The 17,243-nt window shown below is 39.7% G+C and overlaps 2 protein-coding genes across 4 annotated transcripts in view; one reads left to right on the forward strand and one right to left on the reverse strand.

Moving 5' to 3' along the window:
* The window catches only part of DBF4 (DBF4 zinc finger), a 32,028-nt gene extending 30,726 nt beyond the window's left edge, over positions 1-1,302 (reverse strand). For both annotated transcript variants that reach the window (XM_032402245.1, XM_032402244.1), the window contains exon 1: positions 988-1,302. In XM_032402245.1, coding sequence (XP_032258136.1) covers positions 988-1,033 — 46 coding nt within the window. In that variant the 5' untranslated portion in view covers positions 1,034-1,302. The remainder of the gene's footprint in view (positions 1-987) is intronic.
* A 103-nt stretch (positions 1,303-1,405) lies between these two features.
* Positions 1,406-17,243, forward strand: part of SLC25A40 (solute carrier family 25 member 40) — a 60,997-nt gene continuing 45,159 nt past the window's right edge. The window contains exon 1 of one of the 2 annotated variants that reach the window (XM_032402252.1): positions 1,406-1,629. The gene's annotated coding sequence lies outside the window, so the exon portion shown is untranslated. Of the gene's footprint in view, positions 1,630-5,944; positions 6,162-17,243 lie in introns of those variants that run through there. The other variant, XM_032402253.1, reaches the window with a different exon arrangement.

The following is a 17,243-nucleotide window of genomic DNA, read 5'->3' on the forward strand; positions in this document are numbered from 1 at the left end:
TTATGTATTCATGTTTTTATGTATTACAGTGGAAACTAAAACCTTTTTGAAAGATTTTCCTCCTTACGATGTAAACTCCATGGCGTATTTACTCAGAAATATTTATGGAGCATCTGCTATTCTGCTGAACACTCAAAACGGGCTTAAAATGTTAAAGACTTACCTATACAAGAAACCTGTTACACATGATGACCTAGTCCTCAAAAGTTTCCAAGGTTTAGTTTCCTACAGTCTGTCTATGTATTAAGAAATAAATGGTCCATTTAAGAGCCAAATCACCATTCACTTCATTATTTCCTTTGAAAACAGATCTGAGATCGAAACAACTGCTTTAAAAATCAACTTTCATAACACAATCTGTTCATACGTTGAAAATTCCTATATATATACGACATATATATTCTAGACATATTAAAAAAGAAAAAACACTTGGAAGCTGTAATGTCTTACCATACAAAGTAGTCGAAAATGGAAATGTGCTTTCGTTTCTGTCTATAATGTTGAAAACAGCAATGATGTGTTTGAAATACAAATACTACCCCTTAACTTTATGAGTGAAGAAAAATAAATTTAAAAATAAGGCCAAAAACCCACCCATAATCACCCAATTTAATTATGAACCTAAGAGCCACGAGCACCTCTGCTTTCAAATTGAGGATAGAGCTGCAGCCTCAAAGGGCCTGAGCTGAGTCTCAGCATCTGTCCGAGGCCCGGCCAGGTCCCGGGTCCGCACATTGTTTTCTAGTTTTACAACCTCCGGCAATGTTGGGCCGCGGCTGGAGCGTGAACCGCGCGAGGGGCCCCGCTGGGATCCTCTCCCTTTCTGAGGCAAAGCCCTGGACGGAGCCTTCCTTCAGGCCAGAGAGGGACGCACAAGCCAGAAAAGAAAAGGAGCAGGGACCTGGGGGGAAGAACTAAAGAATCCATGGTGGAACCACGAGGGGAGGAAAGGATTAAAGGGACTGCAGCGGAGGAGGGGCTTCATACCCTGTAAATGTCCTTTGCTGTGGATCCTCATGGCTCCGGAGTTCATGGCAGCCGCCCGGCACCTACATGCTGGGTTCGGGAGAGTGTCGCGCCGGGCGGCCACGAAAACACAGCTCGTCGAGGCCGATTTATCAGCCGGTCGCCTCTTCCCCTTCCGCAGACTACTACACCCACGCAACAGAGATGCCGCGTCTACCGTCCGGGTTTCCGGGGCCGGATTCGACTCCAAGGCGCGGAGGAGGAAGAGGTAAAGCACAAACGAGTGGGCTGCGGCGGTTGAAGATTTGAAAACGCGTCACGCGGCCGCGGCGCCCATACGCGCGCCCCGCCCTCTCTCACGCCGCGCGCCGCGCCCCGCCTCGCGTTCGCCCCCACGTGCCCGCCTCCTCGCGCCGCGCGCCCCGCCCCCACGGGCCGCGTCTCCGCCCCCTGCGCCTGCCCCACGTTGGTACCTTCCAGGCTTCAGGTCCGCGCTCTTCGCCCGTGCCTTCGGGTCCCTTCGCTCCCCGGAAGAGTCCTTGTGACTCCTGTTGACCTAACATAGTGAATGCAGTTAGCCCCGGAGGCTAGCCCGCCAACAGGGTCATTCCCGCCTCTTAGGGTCGCCGGGACCGCGTGCCCTCCAGCTGCCTCCTTCACCAGGTACGCTTCTTGCCCACGGGTCGGCTGTCCCGGAGGCTGAAGGCGCGGCGGCTGCGGCCCAACTAGGACTCAGCCTCCGGCCGGGCCGGCCTGCTTGGCCGCGAGAGCCCCCGCCCAGCACGCCCCGAGGCGCGGAGCGAGGTTTTCCTGCCGTCACCGCCGACCTGGCCGGCCTGGGACAGGCAGCAGAGGGACTTCCAGGGCGGGAGCGGCCTGGGAGGGGGGCGTCGGAGCGAGGGTCCGGCCAGGCGGCCCCTCCCAGCCTAGAGCGAGTTCAGGTCGCCTTGGGCCATTTCACACTTGGCCGTGTGCTGCTCCTTTGACCTCCGTTGTGCACAGACCTGTTTTCGTTTTATTGTGAAGTTTGTTTCAACAATCATAGAAAGAATGGAATTTGAAATCTCACGTCCTAGGGTTTGGGGTCTAGACCTACCACTTTGCAGCACGACTCTGATTAAATTACCTAATCCCTTTGAGTCCCAGTTTTTTCACTTGTAAAGTGGGGGTAATAATGGGATTATAGTAAGGATTACATTAAAATATTTTGTAAAGTTAATTTTGTTTTGTAAGTGGGAAAAAAACGCTTCACAAAATTGTTTTGGGTTTGTTTCTGCTTATAGACTTGTGAAAGAGGAAGAGGATTAAATCTTGTGGGATTTTGCATTCATCAGCTTTTGGCCATAATAGTCAATCATTGTTTAATGGTTTATATATTTATTTATTTTTTTAGAGAGGGAGGGAGACAGAATGTTAAGCAGGCTCCAGGCCCAGCGTAGAGTCCCACCCCTGGCTGAGCTCATGACCTGAGTCTAAATCAAGAGTCAGAAGCTTTACTGACTGAGCCACCCAGGTAGCCCTAATAGTTGATTTTTGAACTAGTAGAGATCGGAGAAGTTAGTGCCAATATCACTGTTTCACGAATAAGTACATTAAAGCATAGACAAGGATGGATTGTAATAACCCTTAACCAAAATGGAGAATCCAAAGAGGTAGGTAGTTCAGGTTTGCGGAAAGGAGAGTTTAGTTGTGGATGACTTTAAGTTGAAGGACCAAGGGAGAGAAGCATGGAACTATCCAGTTGGTAATATTTGTCTGTAACTCAGAGCGATATGGGGGTGGGGTGAAGAGAGGAAAAAGATTGATTTGAGAGACATACAGACCCTCAGCCACGGGGTGATGCATAGGAGGATATCAGATCTTGAGAGACAGGAGGAGGTGTAGTTTGAACAAAACATATTCAACGTTAGATGTTCTATCTGGGGAAGACAAGCTATTTTCAAAATGTAAGACTGATGAATCCCATACCTGTACCCCTGAAACAAATAATACGTTATATGTTAATTGAAAAAATAAAAATTTTAAAAAATGTAAACTACAGAAAGAGCGCAAAACTTTTTGTTTATAAAAAGCTTTAAGATTGAGAAACATGAATATAGAATGTAGTTAAAGTCATGGAAGGAAATGAAATTGCCCAGGAGAGCATCTGAAATAAGAGAAGCAGTGATGAGTAGACGATGATGAAATAGTGAGAAAGATGGAGAAAAGGCCAGAGAGTTAGGAAGAGAACTGGGAACAAAACTTAATATCCAAAGTCACAGAATTACAAACATTGGGATCATGCAGGCTTCACTGTCTGGCTTTGGGTAGTTTTGAGTCTCAATTTTAATCAATGAAAGGGGGGTAATTAATACTTCTCAGATGTGAGGATGAAATGAAACATTTTTGAAAGCTTAATTAGTACACAGAGTGAGAGCTCAGTGAGTATATCCTTCTGGTGGCCTCTACACCAGCTCCTCCATCTTCAAGAGTTCAAAAAGGCCAAGATTTGAAAAATAGGCCTTTGATTCCGGTGTTTAAGATGTCATTGTTTTCCAGGGCACCTGGGTGGCTCAGTGGGGTAGGCGTCTTCCTTTGGCTGGGTCATGATCTCAGGGTCCTGGGACCGGGCCCCACGTTGGGCTCACTGCTCAGTTGGGACTATGCTTCCCCTCTCCCTCTGCCCACCCACCCCCCTTCGTGTGTGCTGTCTGTCTCTCTCTTTCCCTCTCCCTCTAGCTCTCTCTTTCTTTCAAATTAATAAATCTTAAAAAAAAAAAAAAAAAAGATGTCATTGGTTTCCTTAGTGAGAATTTCAGTAGATGACTAAGGTATAAGTACTAGATAAGAACAAGGGACTCGAAGTGGAGACAAGTTCAGTGTACACTTGAAAAAATTTGTCAATGTAGCGAATTAATAGTGATAGGAAGGGAAGATAGGGTCTTTGGAAGGTTTAGGGGATATGGGAAAGATTTAAACATATCTCTATTGAACATAAAAAATGAAAGCTCCTTTTATGTTCCAGTGAAAGCTGAGTTACCTCTCATATTTACTATAATGAGGAAGCAGTAACATAGATGTACCCTATGCTTTTAGACACACCCTTGACTGCATTATAGGTGATAATGCCAATCTGTGAGTAAGCAGAAAGTCTGTTTTACTGGTCACTGTTAATAATTTTCTAATCTGTAACTCAAGATTAATTTTAAAAAATATTATTGGAATTCAGATCTTTTAGTAGCTATAGGAAAGACTTGGTCATGTATCTATGACCTGTACTCATAGAAACCCCCTTACCTATCATGTCAATAATCAGGACTATTGGTAAGATAATAAAATTTATGTTAAAGTATATCTTAAAGTATGCTTCAGGTGAAGGATATACATTCAAGAAGAACTGAATGGGGGAAGGGACAAGGTTATTTTTGGTAAGAAGTTTGTTTATGGGCACTTGGGCGGCTCAGTCGGTTAAGCGTCTGCCTTCGGCTCAGGTCATGATCCCGGGGTCCTGGGATCGAGTCCCACATTAGGCTCCCTGCTCCTTGGGGAGCCTGCTTCTACCTCTGCCTCTCTCTCTCTCTTTGTCTCTCATGAATAAATAAATAAAATCTTAAAAAAAAATCAAGAGTTGTATTAAGCAAAGTTAGAGAACATTGAGCAGAATCATGGTCTAAGTAAATGAACATTTGGCTGTAAATCAGGAGAAATGAATTTCATTCAGTACGGGCTCTTTTCCTAAGAAGTTTTATTACCTTGGACAATTTCACCTCTTATAGTTAAATGAAGACAGTATCTGCTTATTCTACCCCACATCTTTTTGTGATTATCAAATGAGGCCTTAATCTGCTTTTTCAGACTTCCTCACACATATATCCAAATTTAAATTTTTTGCTCTAGAGCCTAGAAAAATGAATGGATTTGTTCATTTTTCTGTAACATCACTTTCCTATTGTCTTTTTTTTGCTTAAGCCTCTCCACCTGTTCCTCTCCCTGTTCAGAGCAAGCCTAGCTTAGATTGAGCTTTATCTCCTGCTCATTTAGGGCTTTTCATAATATCCCTGTTTGATTCATATGCTAACTATTGATATATTATCTTCTGAAATATGTTCTCTTGCTATTTTTTAAATTTAATTTTCACTTCTTATAGTCTCAATACCGTGGTGAGTTGGAGGACCTAAGGGTTTTCGAAGGTTAAGTTGTTAGTTTTGCAGGCTAAACATATGAAAAGATAGCTGTGGCACTGAAGTCTCTGTCTCAGGTGCTGGTGGGCTCAGAAACCAGGGAAAATTCAGTGTATCAAGACCTTGAACACAACCTCAGTGAAGAGTAAAAAGTGGAGAATAAGCAAGACAGGAAGATTCAGAATTTGAAAGTGGTTTCCCATAAGACAGTATGATTCAGAGGCTGCTATGGCATCTGTGGGAACTGTTAAAGATAATGAGCTGGTTCAGAGGTGATATGTCATTCTGAACTAGATCATAAATTCCTTAAGGGTGGTAAAGAATACATACATACTATTGGGCCATGACTATAAAATAATCTACCTAGTTACCCCACTTCCTTCTTTCCTTCTGCATTGATTGAGCACCTACCATGTGCTATGCTCAGTGAGATTGGTTTGACATAGAAATCTCATTATGTAAATTTTAAAAATTTCTAATAGAATAGTTCCTTCTTATCCCAGATTTCAGTTACCCTCCATCAGCCATGGTCCAGAAGCAGATTCTGACCTATTGTCAGAAGGTCAGTAGTAGCCTAATGCTACTTCATTCACCTCACTTTACCTGATCATGCAGGCATTTTATCATCTCACATTATCACAAGAAGGAAGGTGAGTACAGTACAGTAAGATATTTTGAGACAGCAAGAGACCACATTCACATAACTCTTATTATAGTATATTATTTTAATTGTCTTTGGTTACTATTAATTTCTTAATGTGACTAATTTATAAATTAAACTATCATAGATGTGTGTGTATAGGAAAAACCATACATTGAGTTTGTTACTATCTCGGGTTTCAGGAATCCACTGGGAGTGGTGGAATATATCCCTTGGCAGTTACAGTCCCATAAAATGGACCCATTTTAAGTGTACAGATTGAGTTCCAGTAAATATGTATATCCATGTAATTACTACCACAATCAAAATATGGAACATTTCTGCTTCTCAGAAGGTTATTTCATTCTTCATTCCAGTCTCCCATCCCATCAGAGGTAACCACTTTTCTGATTGCTATAGTTTGATTTATATCTGACTGCTACAGTTTTTCCTATATTTCAACTTAATATAAGTGAAATCATAAAATTTATGTTGTAGCTCTGCATTATTTTGCATAACATAAATAAACCTTTTATGATTCATCCATGTTGCTATAGATATCAGTAGTTCATTCTTTTTTATTGCTGGGTAGTATCCCATGGTGTGAATATACCGTACATGTAGATTTATATTTGGGTGGTTTCCTGGGTTTGGCTGTTATGAATAATGTTTCTATGAACGTTTGTATACAGTTCCTTTTGTGGACCTGTGTTTTTTATTTTTCTTAGAATTGCTGAATCATATATTTATTGAATGTTTAACGCCATGGAAGTTACTTAAATTTTTAACCCTGACCCCAGCAATGTATATAAGTCCTAGTTGCATCCTGGTCATTCACTGAGAGTGAACTGGTATCTCACCTAGCTGAAATTCACATAATATAAAATTCACCATTTTAAGCATTTTGAAGTATATAATTTAGTGACTTTGGTTGCATTCACAATGTTGTGCAGTCATAACCACTATCTAATTGCAGGACATTTTTAACACCTTAAAAAGAAATCTAGTACCCATTAAGCAGTCATTCCCCCAACCCCCTTCTCCTCAACCCCTGGCAACCTCGAATCTGCTTTCTGTCTACAGATTTGCCAATTATGGACATTTCATATAAGTAGAATCATAAAATAGGTGCTTTTTGTGTCTGGCTTCTTTCATTTAATATAATGTTATCTCAAGATTCATCCATGTTGTAGCATGTATCAGTACTTCATTCTTTTTTGGTTTTTTTTTGGTTGAATAAAATTTCCTTGTAGGGATACACCACATTTTGTTTATCCATGCCGCAGTTTAACATTTGGTCGGATTGTTTCCACTTCTGGCTGTTACAGATAATAATGCTCTTTCCACTTCTGGCTGTTACGGATAATAATGCTCTGAACATTTCTGTACAAGGTTTTGTTACACTGTATGTTTTTAGTTCTCTTAGGTATATATCTAATACTGGAATTGCTGGGTCATACGCAAATTTTGTGTTTAACGTTTTGAGAAACTGTCCAACTTTTCCACAGTGGCTGCATGATTTTACCTTCCCGTTCGGTGTATGTAAAAGGTTTCCCATTTCTCCACATACTCATCAACACTTGTTATTTTTTTTCTTTTTCTTTTTTTAAAATTATGACCTTCTGTGAAGTGGTATCTCATGGTATTTATATAATATGCTATGCTTACCACAAGTATAGCTACCATAAGATATCATAGAACCCTATTACAATACCATTAGCTGTATTCCCAATCCTCTATACCTTTTATCCCAGTAACTTTTTTTTTTTAGATTTTTATTTATTTAACAGAGAGAGAGAGAGAGAGCACAAGTAGGCAGAGCGGCAGACAGAGGGAGAGGGAGAAGCAGGCTCTCCGCTGAGCAGGGAGCCCGATGCGGGGCTCGATCCCAGTACCCTGGGATCATGATCTGAGCCGAAGGCAGCCGCTTAACCAACTGAGCCACCCAGGCGCCCCTCCCAGTAACTTTTTCAATCCGTAACTGAAAGACTATCTCTCACTCCCCTTCAGCCATTTTGCCTATTCCCCCACCTCCTCCCATCTGGTAGCCATCAGTTCACTGTACTTATGGGTCTTTTTATGCTTTTTGTTTGTTTTGTTTTTTATGTTCCACATATAAGTGAAATCATATGGTATTTGACTCTACATCTGATGTATTTCATTTAGCATAATACCCTCCAGGTCCATCTGTGTTGTTGCAAATGGCAAGATATCCTTTTTTTATGGCTCAGTAATACTACATTATGTATATTTAAATATATACCACATTTTCCTTATCCATTCATCTATTAATGGATACGTGGGTTGCTTCCATATCTTGGCTATTATAAGTAAGGCTGCAATAAACATAAGGGTGCATATATCTTTTTGAATTAGTGTTTTTGGGGGTTTTTTTTGGAAAATACACCACAGTAGAATTACTGGATCATATGGTATTTCTATTTTTTCAGATTTTGAGGAACCTCCATACTATTTTCCACAGTGGCTACACCAATTTTACATTCCCACCAACAGTGCGCAAGGGTTCCTTTTCCTCCACATCTCCTCCAGTGCTTGTTATTTCTTGTCTTTTTCATTCTAGCCATTCTAACAGGTGTAAGGTGATATCTCACTGCGGTTTGATTTGCCTTTCCCTGGTGATATCTGACTTTGAGCATCTTTTTGTAAGTCTGTAGCCATCTGTATGTCTTATTTAGAAAAATGTCTATCTGGGTCCTCTGCCCATTTTTTAAATCATATTATTTGTGTTTTTGGTGTTGAATTGTGTGAGTTCTTTATATATTTTGCTTCCACTATTATTGGATAATCATTTGCATATATCTTCTCCCATTCAGGACATTGCATTTTTCTTTTGTAGATAATTTCCTTTGTCACAGGTAAAAGCTTTTTATTTTGGTGTAGTCCCAATAGCTTATTTTTGCTTTTGTTTCCCTTTCCTGAAAAGTTAGGTGTAGTCCCAATAGTTTTATTTTTGCTTTTGTTTCCCTTTCCTAGTTCCCTCTACAAAAATGTTGCTATGGTTGATGTCAAGGAAATTACTGCCTACATTTCCTTCTAGGAGTTTTATGGTTTTGGGGCTCACATTTAGATTCTTAATCTATTTTGAGTTTATTTTTGTGTATGGTGTAAGAAAGTGCTCCACTTTCATTTTTTTGCGTGTAGCTGTCCAGTTTTCTCAGCACCGTGTATTGAAGAGACTGTCTTTCCCCCCTTGTTTATCCTTGCCACCTTTGTCATACATTAATTGACCACATAAGTCTGGGTTTGTTCCTGGGCTGTCTGTTCTGTTCTACTGATATATGTGTCTTTCTGTGCCAGTACCATACCATTTTGATTACTACAGCTTTATAGTATATCTTGAAATCTGGGATTGTGATACCCCCAGCTTCATTCTTCCTTCACAGGATTGCTTTGGGTATGTGAGATCTTTTGTGGTTCCATACAGATTTTGGTATTATCTATCTAGTTCTGTAAAAAAGTGCTGTTGCCATTTTAATAGGGATTGTATTCAATCTGGAGATTGCTTTGGGTTGTATGGACATTTTAACAATATCCTTCCAGTCCTTGAGCACGGGATATCTTTCTATTTGTTTGTGTTGCCTTCAATTTCTTTCATCAATGTTGTATAGTTTTCGGAGTACAAGTCTTTCATCACCTCGGTTAAGTTTATTCCTAGATACTTTATCCTTTCTGGCATAATTATAAATGGAATTGTTTCCTTAATTTCTATTTCTTCTACTTTGTTATTGGTGTATAGAAATGCTACTGATTTCTGCATGTAAATTTATATCCTGCAGCTTTACAGAATTCATTTATTCTTTTTTTTTTTTTTTAAGATTTTATTTATTTATTTGACAGAGAGAGACAGCCAGAGAGGGAACACAAGCAGGGGGAGTGGGAGAGGGAGAAGCAGGCTTCCTGCTGAGCAGGGAGCCTGACACAGGGCTCGTTCCCAGGACCCTGGGATCATGACCAGAGCTGAAGGCAGACACTTAAAGACTGAGCCACCCAGGCGCCCTGAATTCATTTATTCTAATAGTTTTTTGGTGGACTCCTTATAGTTTTCTGTGTATAGTATCATGTCATCTGCAAATAGTGACTGTTTAACTTCTTTACAAATTTGGATGCCTTTTACTTCTTGTTTGGTGTCTGCGGGCTAGGACTCCAGTACTATGTTAAATAAAGGTGGCAAGAGTGAACATCCTTTTCTTGTTCCTGAACATGAGGAAAAGATCTCCATTTTTCACCTTTGAGTATAATGTTTGCTGTGGGTTTTTAAGTCTTCCTGTATGGCCTTTATTATGTTGAGGTATGTTACCTATAAGCCCACATTTTTGGGGCACCTGGGGGTGGTGTGGTCGGTTAAGTGTTCAACTCTTGATTTTAGCTCAAGTCATGATCTCAGGGTTATGAGATCAAGCCCCGCATCAGGCTCTGTGCTGGGTGTGGAGCCTCCTTAAGATTGTCTCCCTCTCGGGCGCCTGGGTGGCTCAGATGGTTAAGCGTCTGCCTTCGGCTCAGGTCATGATCTCAGGGTCCTGGGATCGAGTCCCGCATCGGGCTTCCTGCTCCTTGGGAGCCTGCTTCTCCCTCTGCCTCTCTCTCTCTCTGTCTCTCATGAATAAATAAATAAAATCTTTAAAAAAAAAAAAAAAAAAAGATTGTCTCCCTCTCCCCCTCTCCCCCCTTAAAAAAAAAAACACACTACTTTTTTGAGAGTTTTTATTATGAATGAATGTTGGATTTTGTCAAATGCTTGTTCTGTATTTGTTGAAATGATCATGTGATTTTTATCATTTGTTTTGTTGATATGGTGTATCACAGTGATTGATTTGTAAATATTGAGCCATCCTTGCATCCCTGGAATAAATCCCACTTGATCATTGTGAATGATCTTTTTAACATATTGTTGAGTGTGGTTTGCTAATATTACGTTGAGAATCTTTGCATTTGTGTTCATGAGAGATATAGGCCTGTAGTTTTCATTTTTTTGTAGTATCTATGTCTGGTTTTGGTATCAGGGTAATGAGGGTCTCATAGAATGTATTTGGAAGCTTTCTTTCCTCTTCTGTTTTTTGGAATAGTTTGAGGACAACAAGTATTAACTATTCTTTAAATGTTTGGTAAAATTCACCTGTGAATACATCTGGTTCTGGACTTTTGTTTATTGGAAGTTGTTTGATTGTTTCCATTTCATTACTAGTAATTGGTCTGTTCAGATTTTCTATTTCTTCTTCATTCAGTTTTGGAAAATTGTATATTTCTAGGAGTTTATCCATTTTTTGTAGGTTATCTAAATTCCAAGCATATAATTTTTCATAGTATTCTCTTAGATTTTTTTTGTATTTCTGTGGTGTCAGTTGTTACTGTTATTTGTTTCTCATTTTCTGTCCTCTTTTTTTAGTAAGTTAGGCTAAAGGCTTATCAATTTTGTTTAAGAACCTGCTCTTCATCTCATCAATTTTTTTTCTTTTTCTAGTCTCTATTTCATTTATTTGTTCTCAGATCTGACATATTTCCTTTTTGTACTCATCTTGGGCTTTGTTTTTATTCTCCTAGTTTCTTTAGGTGTAAGGTTAGATTGCTTTTTGATATTTTTCTTCTTGAGGTAGGCCTCTGTCATTTAAATTTATTTCTTAAAACTGCCTTTCCTATGTCCCAAAGAATTTGGGCCATTATATTTTTATTTGTCTAGATGTATTTTTTTTAATTTCCTCTGATTTCTTGGTGTCCATTGGCCATTTAGTAGCATGTTGTATAGCCTTGATGTGTTTGTGTTTTCTTGTGTTTTTGTTTTTTTTTTTGTGATTGATTTCTGGTTTCTTACTGTTGTAGTTGGAAAAGATGCATGATATTTCAGTCTTCTTAATTTATTAAGGCTTGTTTTGTGGCCTTCATGTGATCTATCCTGGAGAATATTCCATGTGCACTTCAAAAACGGAATGTACGTTCTTTTTGATGGAATGTTCTGTATATATTTTTTAGGTCCATCTGGTCTAATGTTTTGTTCAAAACACTGTTTCCTTATTGATTTTCTGTTTGGATGATCTATCCATTGATACAAGACGTATTAAAGCCTTTAATGTTTGCTTTATGCATTTAGGTGCTCCAGTGTTAGGTTTGTGGATATTTACAATTGTTAAATTGTAACAGTTGTTAAATTCTTGTTTGAATTTGCCCCTTTATCATTATATAAATCCCTTATTTGTGTCTTATTACAGTGTTTGTTTTAAAATCTATTTTTTCTAAGTTTTTACACCAAAGAGTTTTTGTTTTGTTTTGTTTTTTGTTTTGTTTTTGCTTCTCTGTATGGTATCTTTTTCCATCCTTCCACTTTCATTCTTTCTGTGTCTTTAGGTCTGAAATTAGTTTCTTGTAGTCAGCATATAGATGGGTCTTGGGTTTTTATCCATTCTGTCACGCTATGTCTTTTGATTGGAACATTTAGACTATTTGCGTTTAAAGTATTGATAGGTGTGTACTTACTGCCATTTTGTTAATTGTTTTTCGTAATTCTGTTACTTTATTTTTCCCTCTTGCTCTCTTTCCCTGTGATTGATGACTTTCTGGAGTGTTTTGCTTGGCTTTCTCTTTATTTTTTGTATAAGTATTATAGGTTTTTGGTTTGTGGTTACCATGAGATTTATGTATAAAATCTTAGATATATAGCAATCTATATTAAATTGATGGTCATTTAAGTTCAAACACATTCTAAAAGAACTTTTTTGCTCCCTTTTCCATGTTTAATGTATATTTTGTCATATTTTACATCTTATTATTCATAATTTTTTTGCTTTTAAGTATCACCTTTTCCACTTAAAGAAGTTCCTTTAACAGTTCTAGTAAGGCTGGTTTAGTGGTAATGAACTCCTTAACTTTCATTCATCTGGGCAACTGTCTCTCCCTCAATTCTGAATGGTAACCTTGCTGAGTTGAGTATTCTTGGTGGCAGGTTTTCTCCTTTCAGCTCTGAATATATCATGCCACTCTCTTCTGGCCTGCAAAATATCTGCTGAAAAATCAGCAAATAGCCTTATGGGGTTTCCCTTATCTGTAACTTTTTTTGTTTCTCCTTTGCTGGCTTTAAAATTTTCTGTGTTTAACCTATATCATTTTAATACTTAGGTGTCTTATTGTGGACCTCCTTTGGTTCATCTTGTTTGGAACTCTCTATGCTTCCTGATCCTGGATGTCTGTTTCCTTTCCCCATTTAGGGAATTTTTCAGCTATTATTTCTTCAAATAAAGTTTCTGCTCCTTTCTCTCTCTCTCTTCTTTCTGGGAGCCCTGTAATGTGAACATTTGTTCACTCGATGTTGTCTAAGAGATCCCTTAACCTATCCTCATTTTTTAAATTTTTTTTTTCTTTTTTTTCTGATGCTGAGTTTGGGTGCTTTCCATTATCCTGTGTTGCAGGTTGCATAACTGTTCTTCTGCATCTGCAAATCTGTTGATTCCCTGTGGTACATTTTTCATTTCAGTTACTGTATTTTTTAACTTTGATTAGATTTTTTTTTCTTTTTTTATGTTTTTTATCTCTTTGTTGAAGTTCTCACTCAGTTCTTACTTTTCTCTTTAGTCTGGGTAGTATCTTTGTGATCACTGCTTTCCACTCTATATCTGGCATATTACTTATTACTGTTCCTTTTTTTTTTTTTTTCTCATTCCTTCATTTGGAGCATCTTCTGTCTCCTCATTTGCTTGACTTTGCTGTGTTTATTTCTATGAATTGGTGAAATTAGTACTTTTACACTTGAAGAAATGGTCTTGTGTATGGTCAAATCCTGTGTGGACTGTGTGTGCCTGGTGACTTTGACTGGCTGGAGCTGTGTCTGGCATGTGCTGGGGGCCTGGAGTACTCCATGTTGGGCTGCCCTGGTGGGATGACCAGAGCTGAAGCAGGCATGGTAAAGGGCGGTTCCAGGGCTCTCCATGAAGAAGGCACCCTGGCAGGATAGCCGAAGCTGAAGTGGGCTTGAGCTGGGGTGGTCCCTGGGCTTTCCACTCAGAAAGTGCCCTGGGAGGACAGCTGAAGCTGAAGCCTGGGTGTCCAAGGGTGCTCATTGCAGAGTGTGTCCTGGCAAGGTGATTGGAGCCAAGGCCAGCATGGGCTGGGGTGTCCTGGGGCACTCCATGAAGGGGATAGCTTTCCAGGGTGATTGGAGCTGAAACAGACATGAGCCAGGAGGTCCCAAAGTGCTCTGTGCTGGGGGTGAAATGTTGTAGGAGCTGAAATGATGTAGGCCTGAGGTGTTCTGGGGTGCTTATATCTGTGTCACCTTGGCATGACAGCCAGAGCTGTAGTGAGCACCCACCAGGTGGGTATATATTGCACTGGGGCTACCTTGGTGGGACTGATAGGTCCAGTGTGGACTGGGACCTGGGGCTCACTGAAACTGTAGGGCAGCTGTGGCACCCGGACCTTGCTCCTGTGCATGCTGTTAGTGTGGAGGGGAATATAAACCAGGGTGCTCACCAGCACCACTGACCCAGAGAGAATTCCAGTAGCTCCCTCGCTGTTTAGTAGAGGTCTGGGACTGGATCTTTTATATTTTAGTTGCTCTTTTAAACCTGCATGTTTTTTCTGTGTCCCGGGGCATCCAGAGCTATGGCAGGGCTCACTAAGGTGGCAGGCTAGCAATGGTGCCCAGAACTCTGCTCCAGTCTGCATTATCAGGGTGGAGGGTGAACATAAACTGTAGCACTCACCAGCCCCTCCAACCTGAAGAGAGATCCAGCAGCTCCCCCACTGGTAGAATTCTAAGGCTGGATCTTTTAAACCAAGACTTTTTTTTTTCTATGCCCCAAGGCAGACAAATCTGCTCTAGGTTGCTCAGTACTATCCCTTCCCTTTTAGAAGGTGGGGACGGACAGTAAAGTCTCCCCCAAACTGAAAAGGTACTTTGAGACCGAAAAACAAAGCAGGCGATTTTGTACAGTTTACACAGAGTTTTATTCAGGGTAACTTACTGACAGGGGAGGTTTAGCTAGAGGATGATCCACGGCAACTGCATAGTTTTTCTCTGTAAAGTCTGGACCTTAATCAGCAGATTTTATAGAATAAGTGGACATGCAGAAGGGCACTGTAGTGAGGTTAAAGGGTTCACGTGTACCTCAGAGGGTTTGTGTGCACCTAACTGACAGCAGCCTTTAATTAGATCTTGTGGCACCACCTGTGTATCAGGAATGGGAAAGACTTATCCTTCACAGATTCCTGGGAGGCCAAAACAAGCCTTCCCCTATCGTGACCTTGGCAGGCATTTCTAAGGTATGTGGATTAGTCTCCCAGGGGCCTGGAACACATAGCCCAAGAAGGATCATCGAGTGAAAAGAACAAGATGGAGGTCCAAAGATGGAATCAGTATTGTCAGCACTCCTACACTTCCACTACAGTTCCCTGCATTTGGGGGTTCCCTTCATTACCTTCTCTCCATCTCTCTTGCTGTCCTCTATGTGGTCTCTTTAGCCTTTCTTTATATATTCTGTCTTTTTTTGTGTGCAGAAGCTTTAAGAGGAACTGCTCTATAAATAGGTGTAGATTTAGTGTGTCCAAGGGAGTTCAGGGTCTTTGTCACCATCTTGGACCAGAACTCCACCTCTTCTAGTACATTTTATGGATGTGTGGTTTTTTTTATTTTTGGAGGGTTTTTTGTTTTCTTGTTTTTGGGGGGGGTTTTTGGTGGTTTCTGAGGTGATTACAATTAGTATTTTAATTTATAACAATCTGGTTTGGATTAATACCAGTTTAATCTTAGTAGTATACAAATATTTGCTTTCATAGAGCTCCATTCCTTACCATCCTTCTTTGTGCCTTTGTAGTCATACAGATTACATCTTTTTTTTTTTTTTTAAAGATTTTATTTATTTATTTGATAGAGACACAGCGAGAGAGGGAACACAATCAGGGGGAGTGGGAGAGAGAGAAGCAGGCTTCCCGCTGAGCGGGGAGCCCGATGTGGGGCTCGATCCCAGGACCCTGGGACCATGACCTGAGCCGAAGGCAGACGCTTAATGACTGAGCCACCCAGGCGCCCCCAGATTACATCTTTATATAGTGTATGCTTATCAGCAGAAATTTATTTTATTGTTTTATCCATTTTCTTTTATATTTATCCTTGTTACCTTTGCCAGTGCTCTCATTTCTTTATGAACTCCAGTTACTCCATGCTCATGGATTGAAGGAATTAATACTTTTATGTTAATATTTTATGTTAATATGTTAAAATGTTTGTACTATCCAAAGCAGTCTACAGATTCAATGCAATCTCTACTTAAATACCAATAGCATTTTTCACAGAACTGAAACAAATAATAAAATTTTCGTAGAACCACAAAAGACCCTGAATAGCCAAAGCAATCTTGAGAAAGAACAAAGCTGAAGGTGTCATAATCCTAGATTTTAAAGTATACTATAAGTTTTAGTAACCGAAACAGTATGGTGAAACAGGAGTGAAACAGGAAAGATCACATGGATCAGTGGAACAGCCCAGAAATAAACTCACACTTAACATGGTCAATTAATCTGTAACAAAAGAGGTAAGAATATACCATGGGAGGTGACAGTCTCTTCAAAAAATGGTGTTGGGAAAGCTAGATGGGTACATGCAAAAGAATAAAGCTGGACCACTTCTTATACCACGTACAAAGATAAACTCAAAATGGATTAAAGACCTAAATGTAAGACCTGGAACCATAAAACTTAACAACAACAACAACATAGTAAACTTTTGGATGTCGGTCTTAGCAATATTTCTTTCTGGATCATTCTCAAGGGAAAAAGCAAAAATAAACAGGACTATATGAAACTAAAATCTTCCTGCAGAGCAAAGGAAACCATCAACAAAACAAAAAGGCAAGCTAGTGAATGGGGAAGATATTTGCAAATGATTTTTCCAATAAGAGGTTAATATCCAAAACTTACAAAGAACTCATACAGTATCAAAAACATAGACAATCCAATGTAAAGATGAACAAAAGATCCAAAAAGACATTTTTCCAAAGATTTACAGATGGCAGACACATGAAAACGTGTTTATTGTCACTAATTATCAGGGAAATGCAATTCAAAACTACAATGAGTTAACACTTTACACCAGTCAGAATGGCCAGTATCAGAAAGACAAAAAATAAATGTTGATTAGATTGTGGAGAAAAGGAAACCCTCATGTACCATTGGTGGGAATGTAAATTGGTGCAGCCACTATGGAAAACATTATGGAGGTTCTTCAAAATTTAAAAATAGAAATATCATGATCCAATAATTCCACTGTGGTGTATTTACCCAAAGAAAACAAAAACACTAATTTGAAAAGATATATGCACCCCTATGTTTATTGTAGTGTTATTTTCAATAGCCAAGATATGGAACCAACCTAAATGTCTATCAACAGATGAATAGATAAGGGAGCTGTAGTATATATTTACATTGGAATATTATTCAGCCATTTAAAAAAATCTTGTCGGGGGTGCCTGGGTGGC

Source organism: Phoca vitulina, unplaced genomic scaffold (assembly GCF_004348235.1).
Source record: "Phoca vitulina isolate PV1807 unplaced genomic scaffold, GSC_HSeal_1.0 scaffold4, whole genome shotgun sequence".
Classification (NCBI taxonomy): domain Eukaryota; kingdom Metazoa; phylum Chordata; class Mammalia; order Carnivora; family Phocidae; genus Phoca; species Phoca vitulina.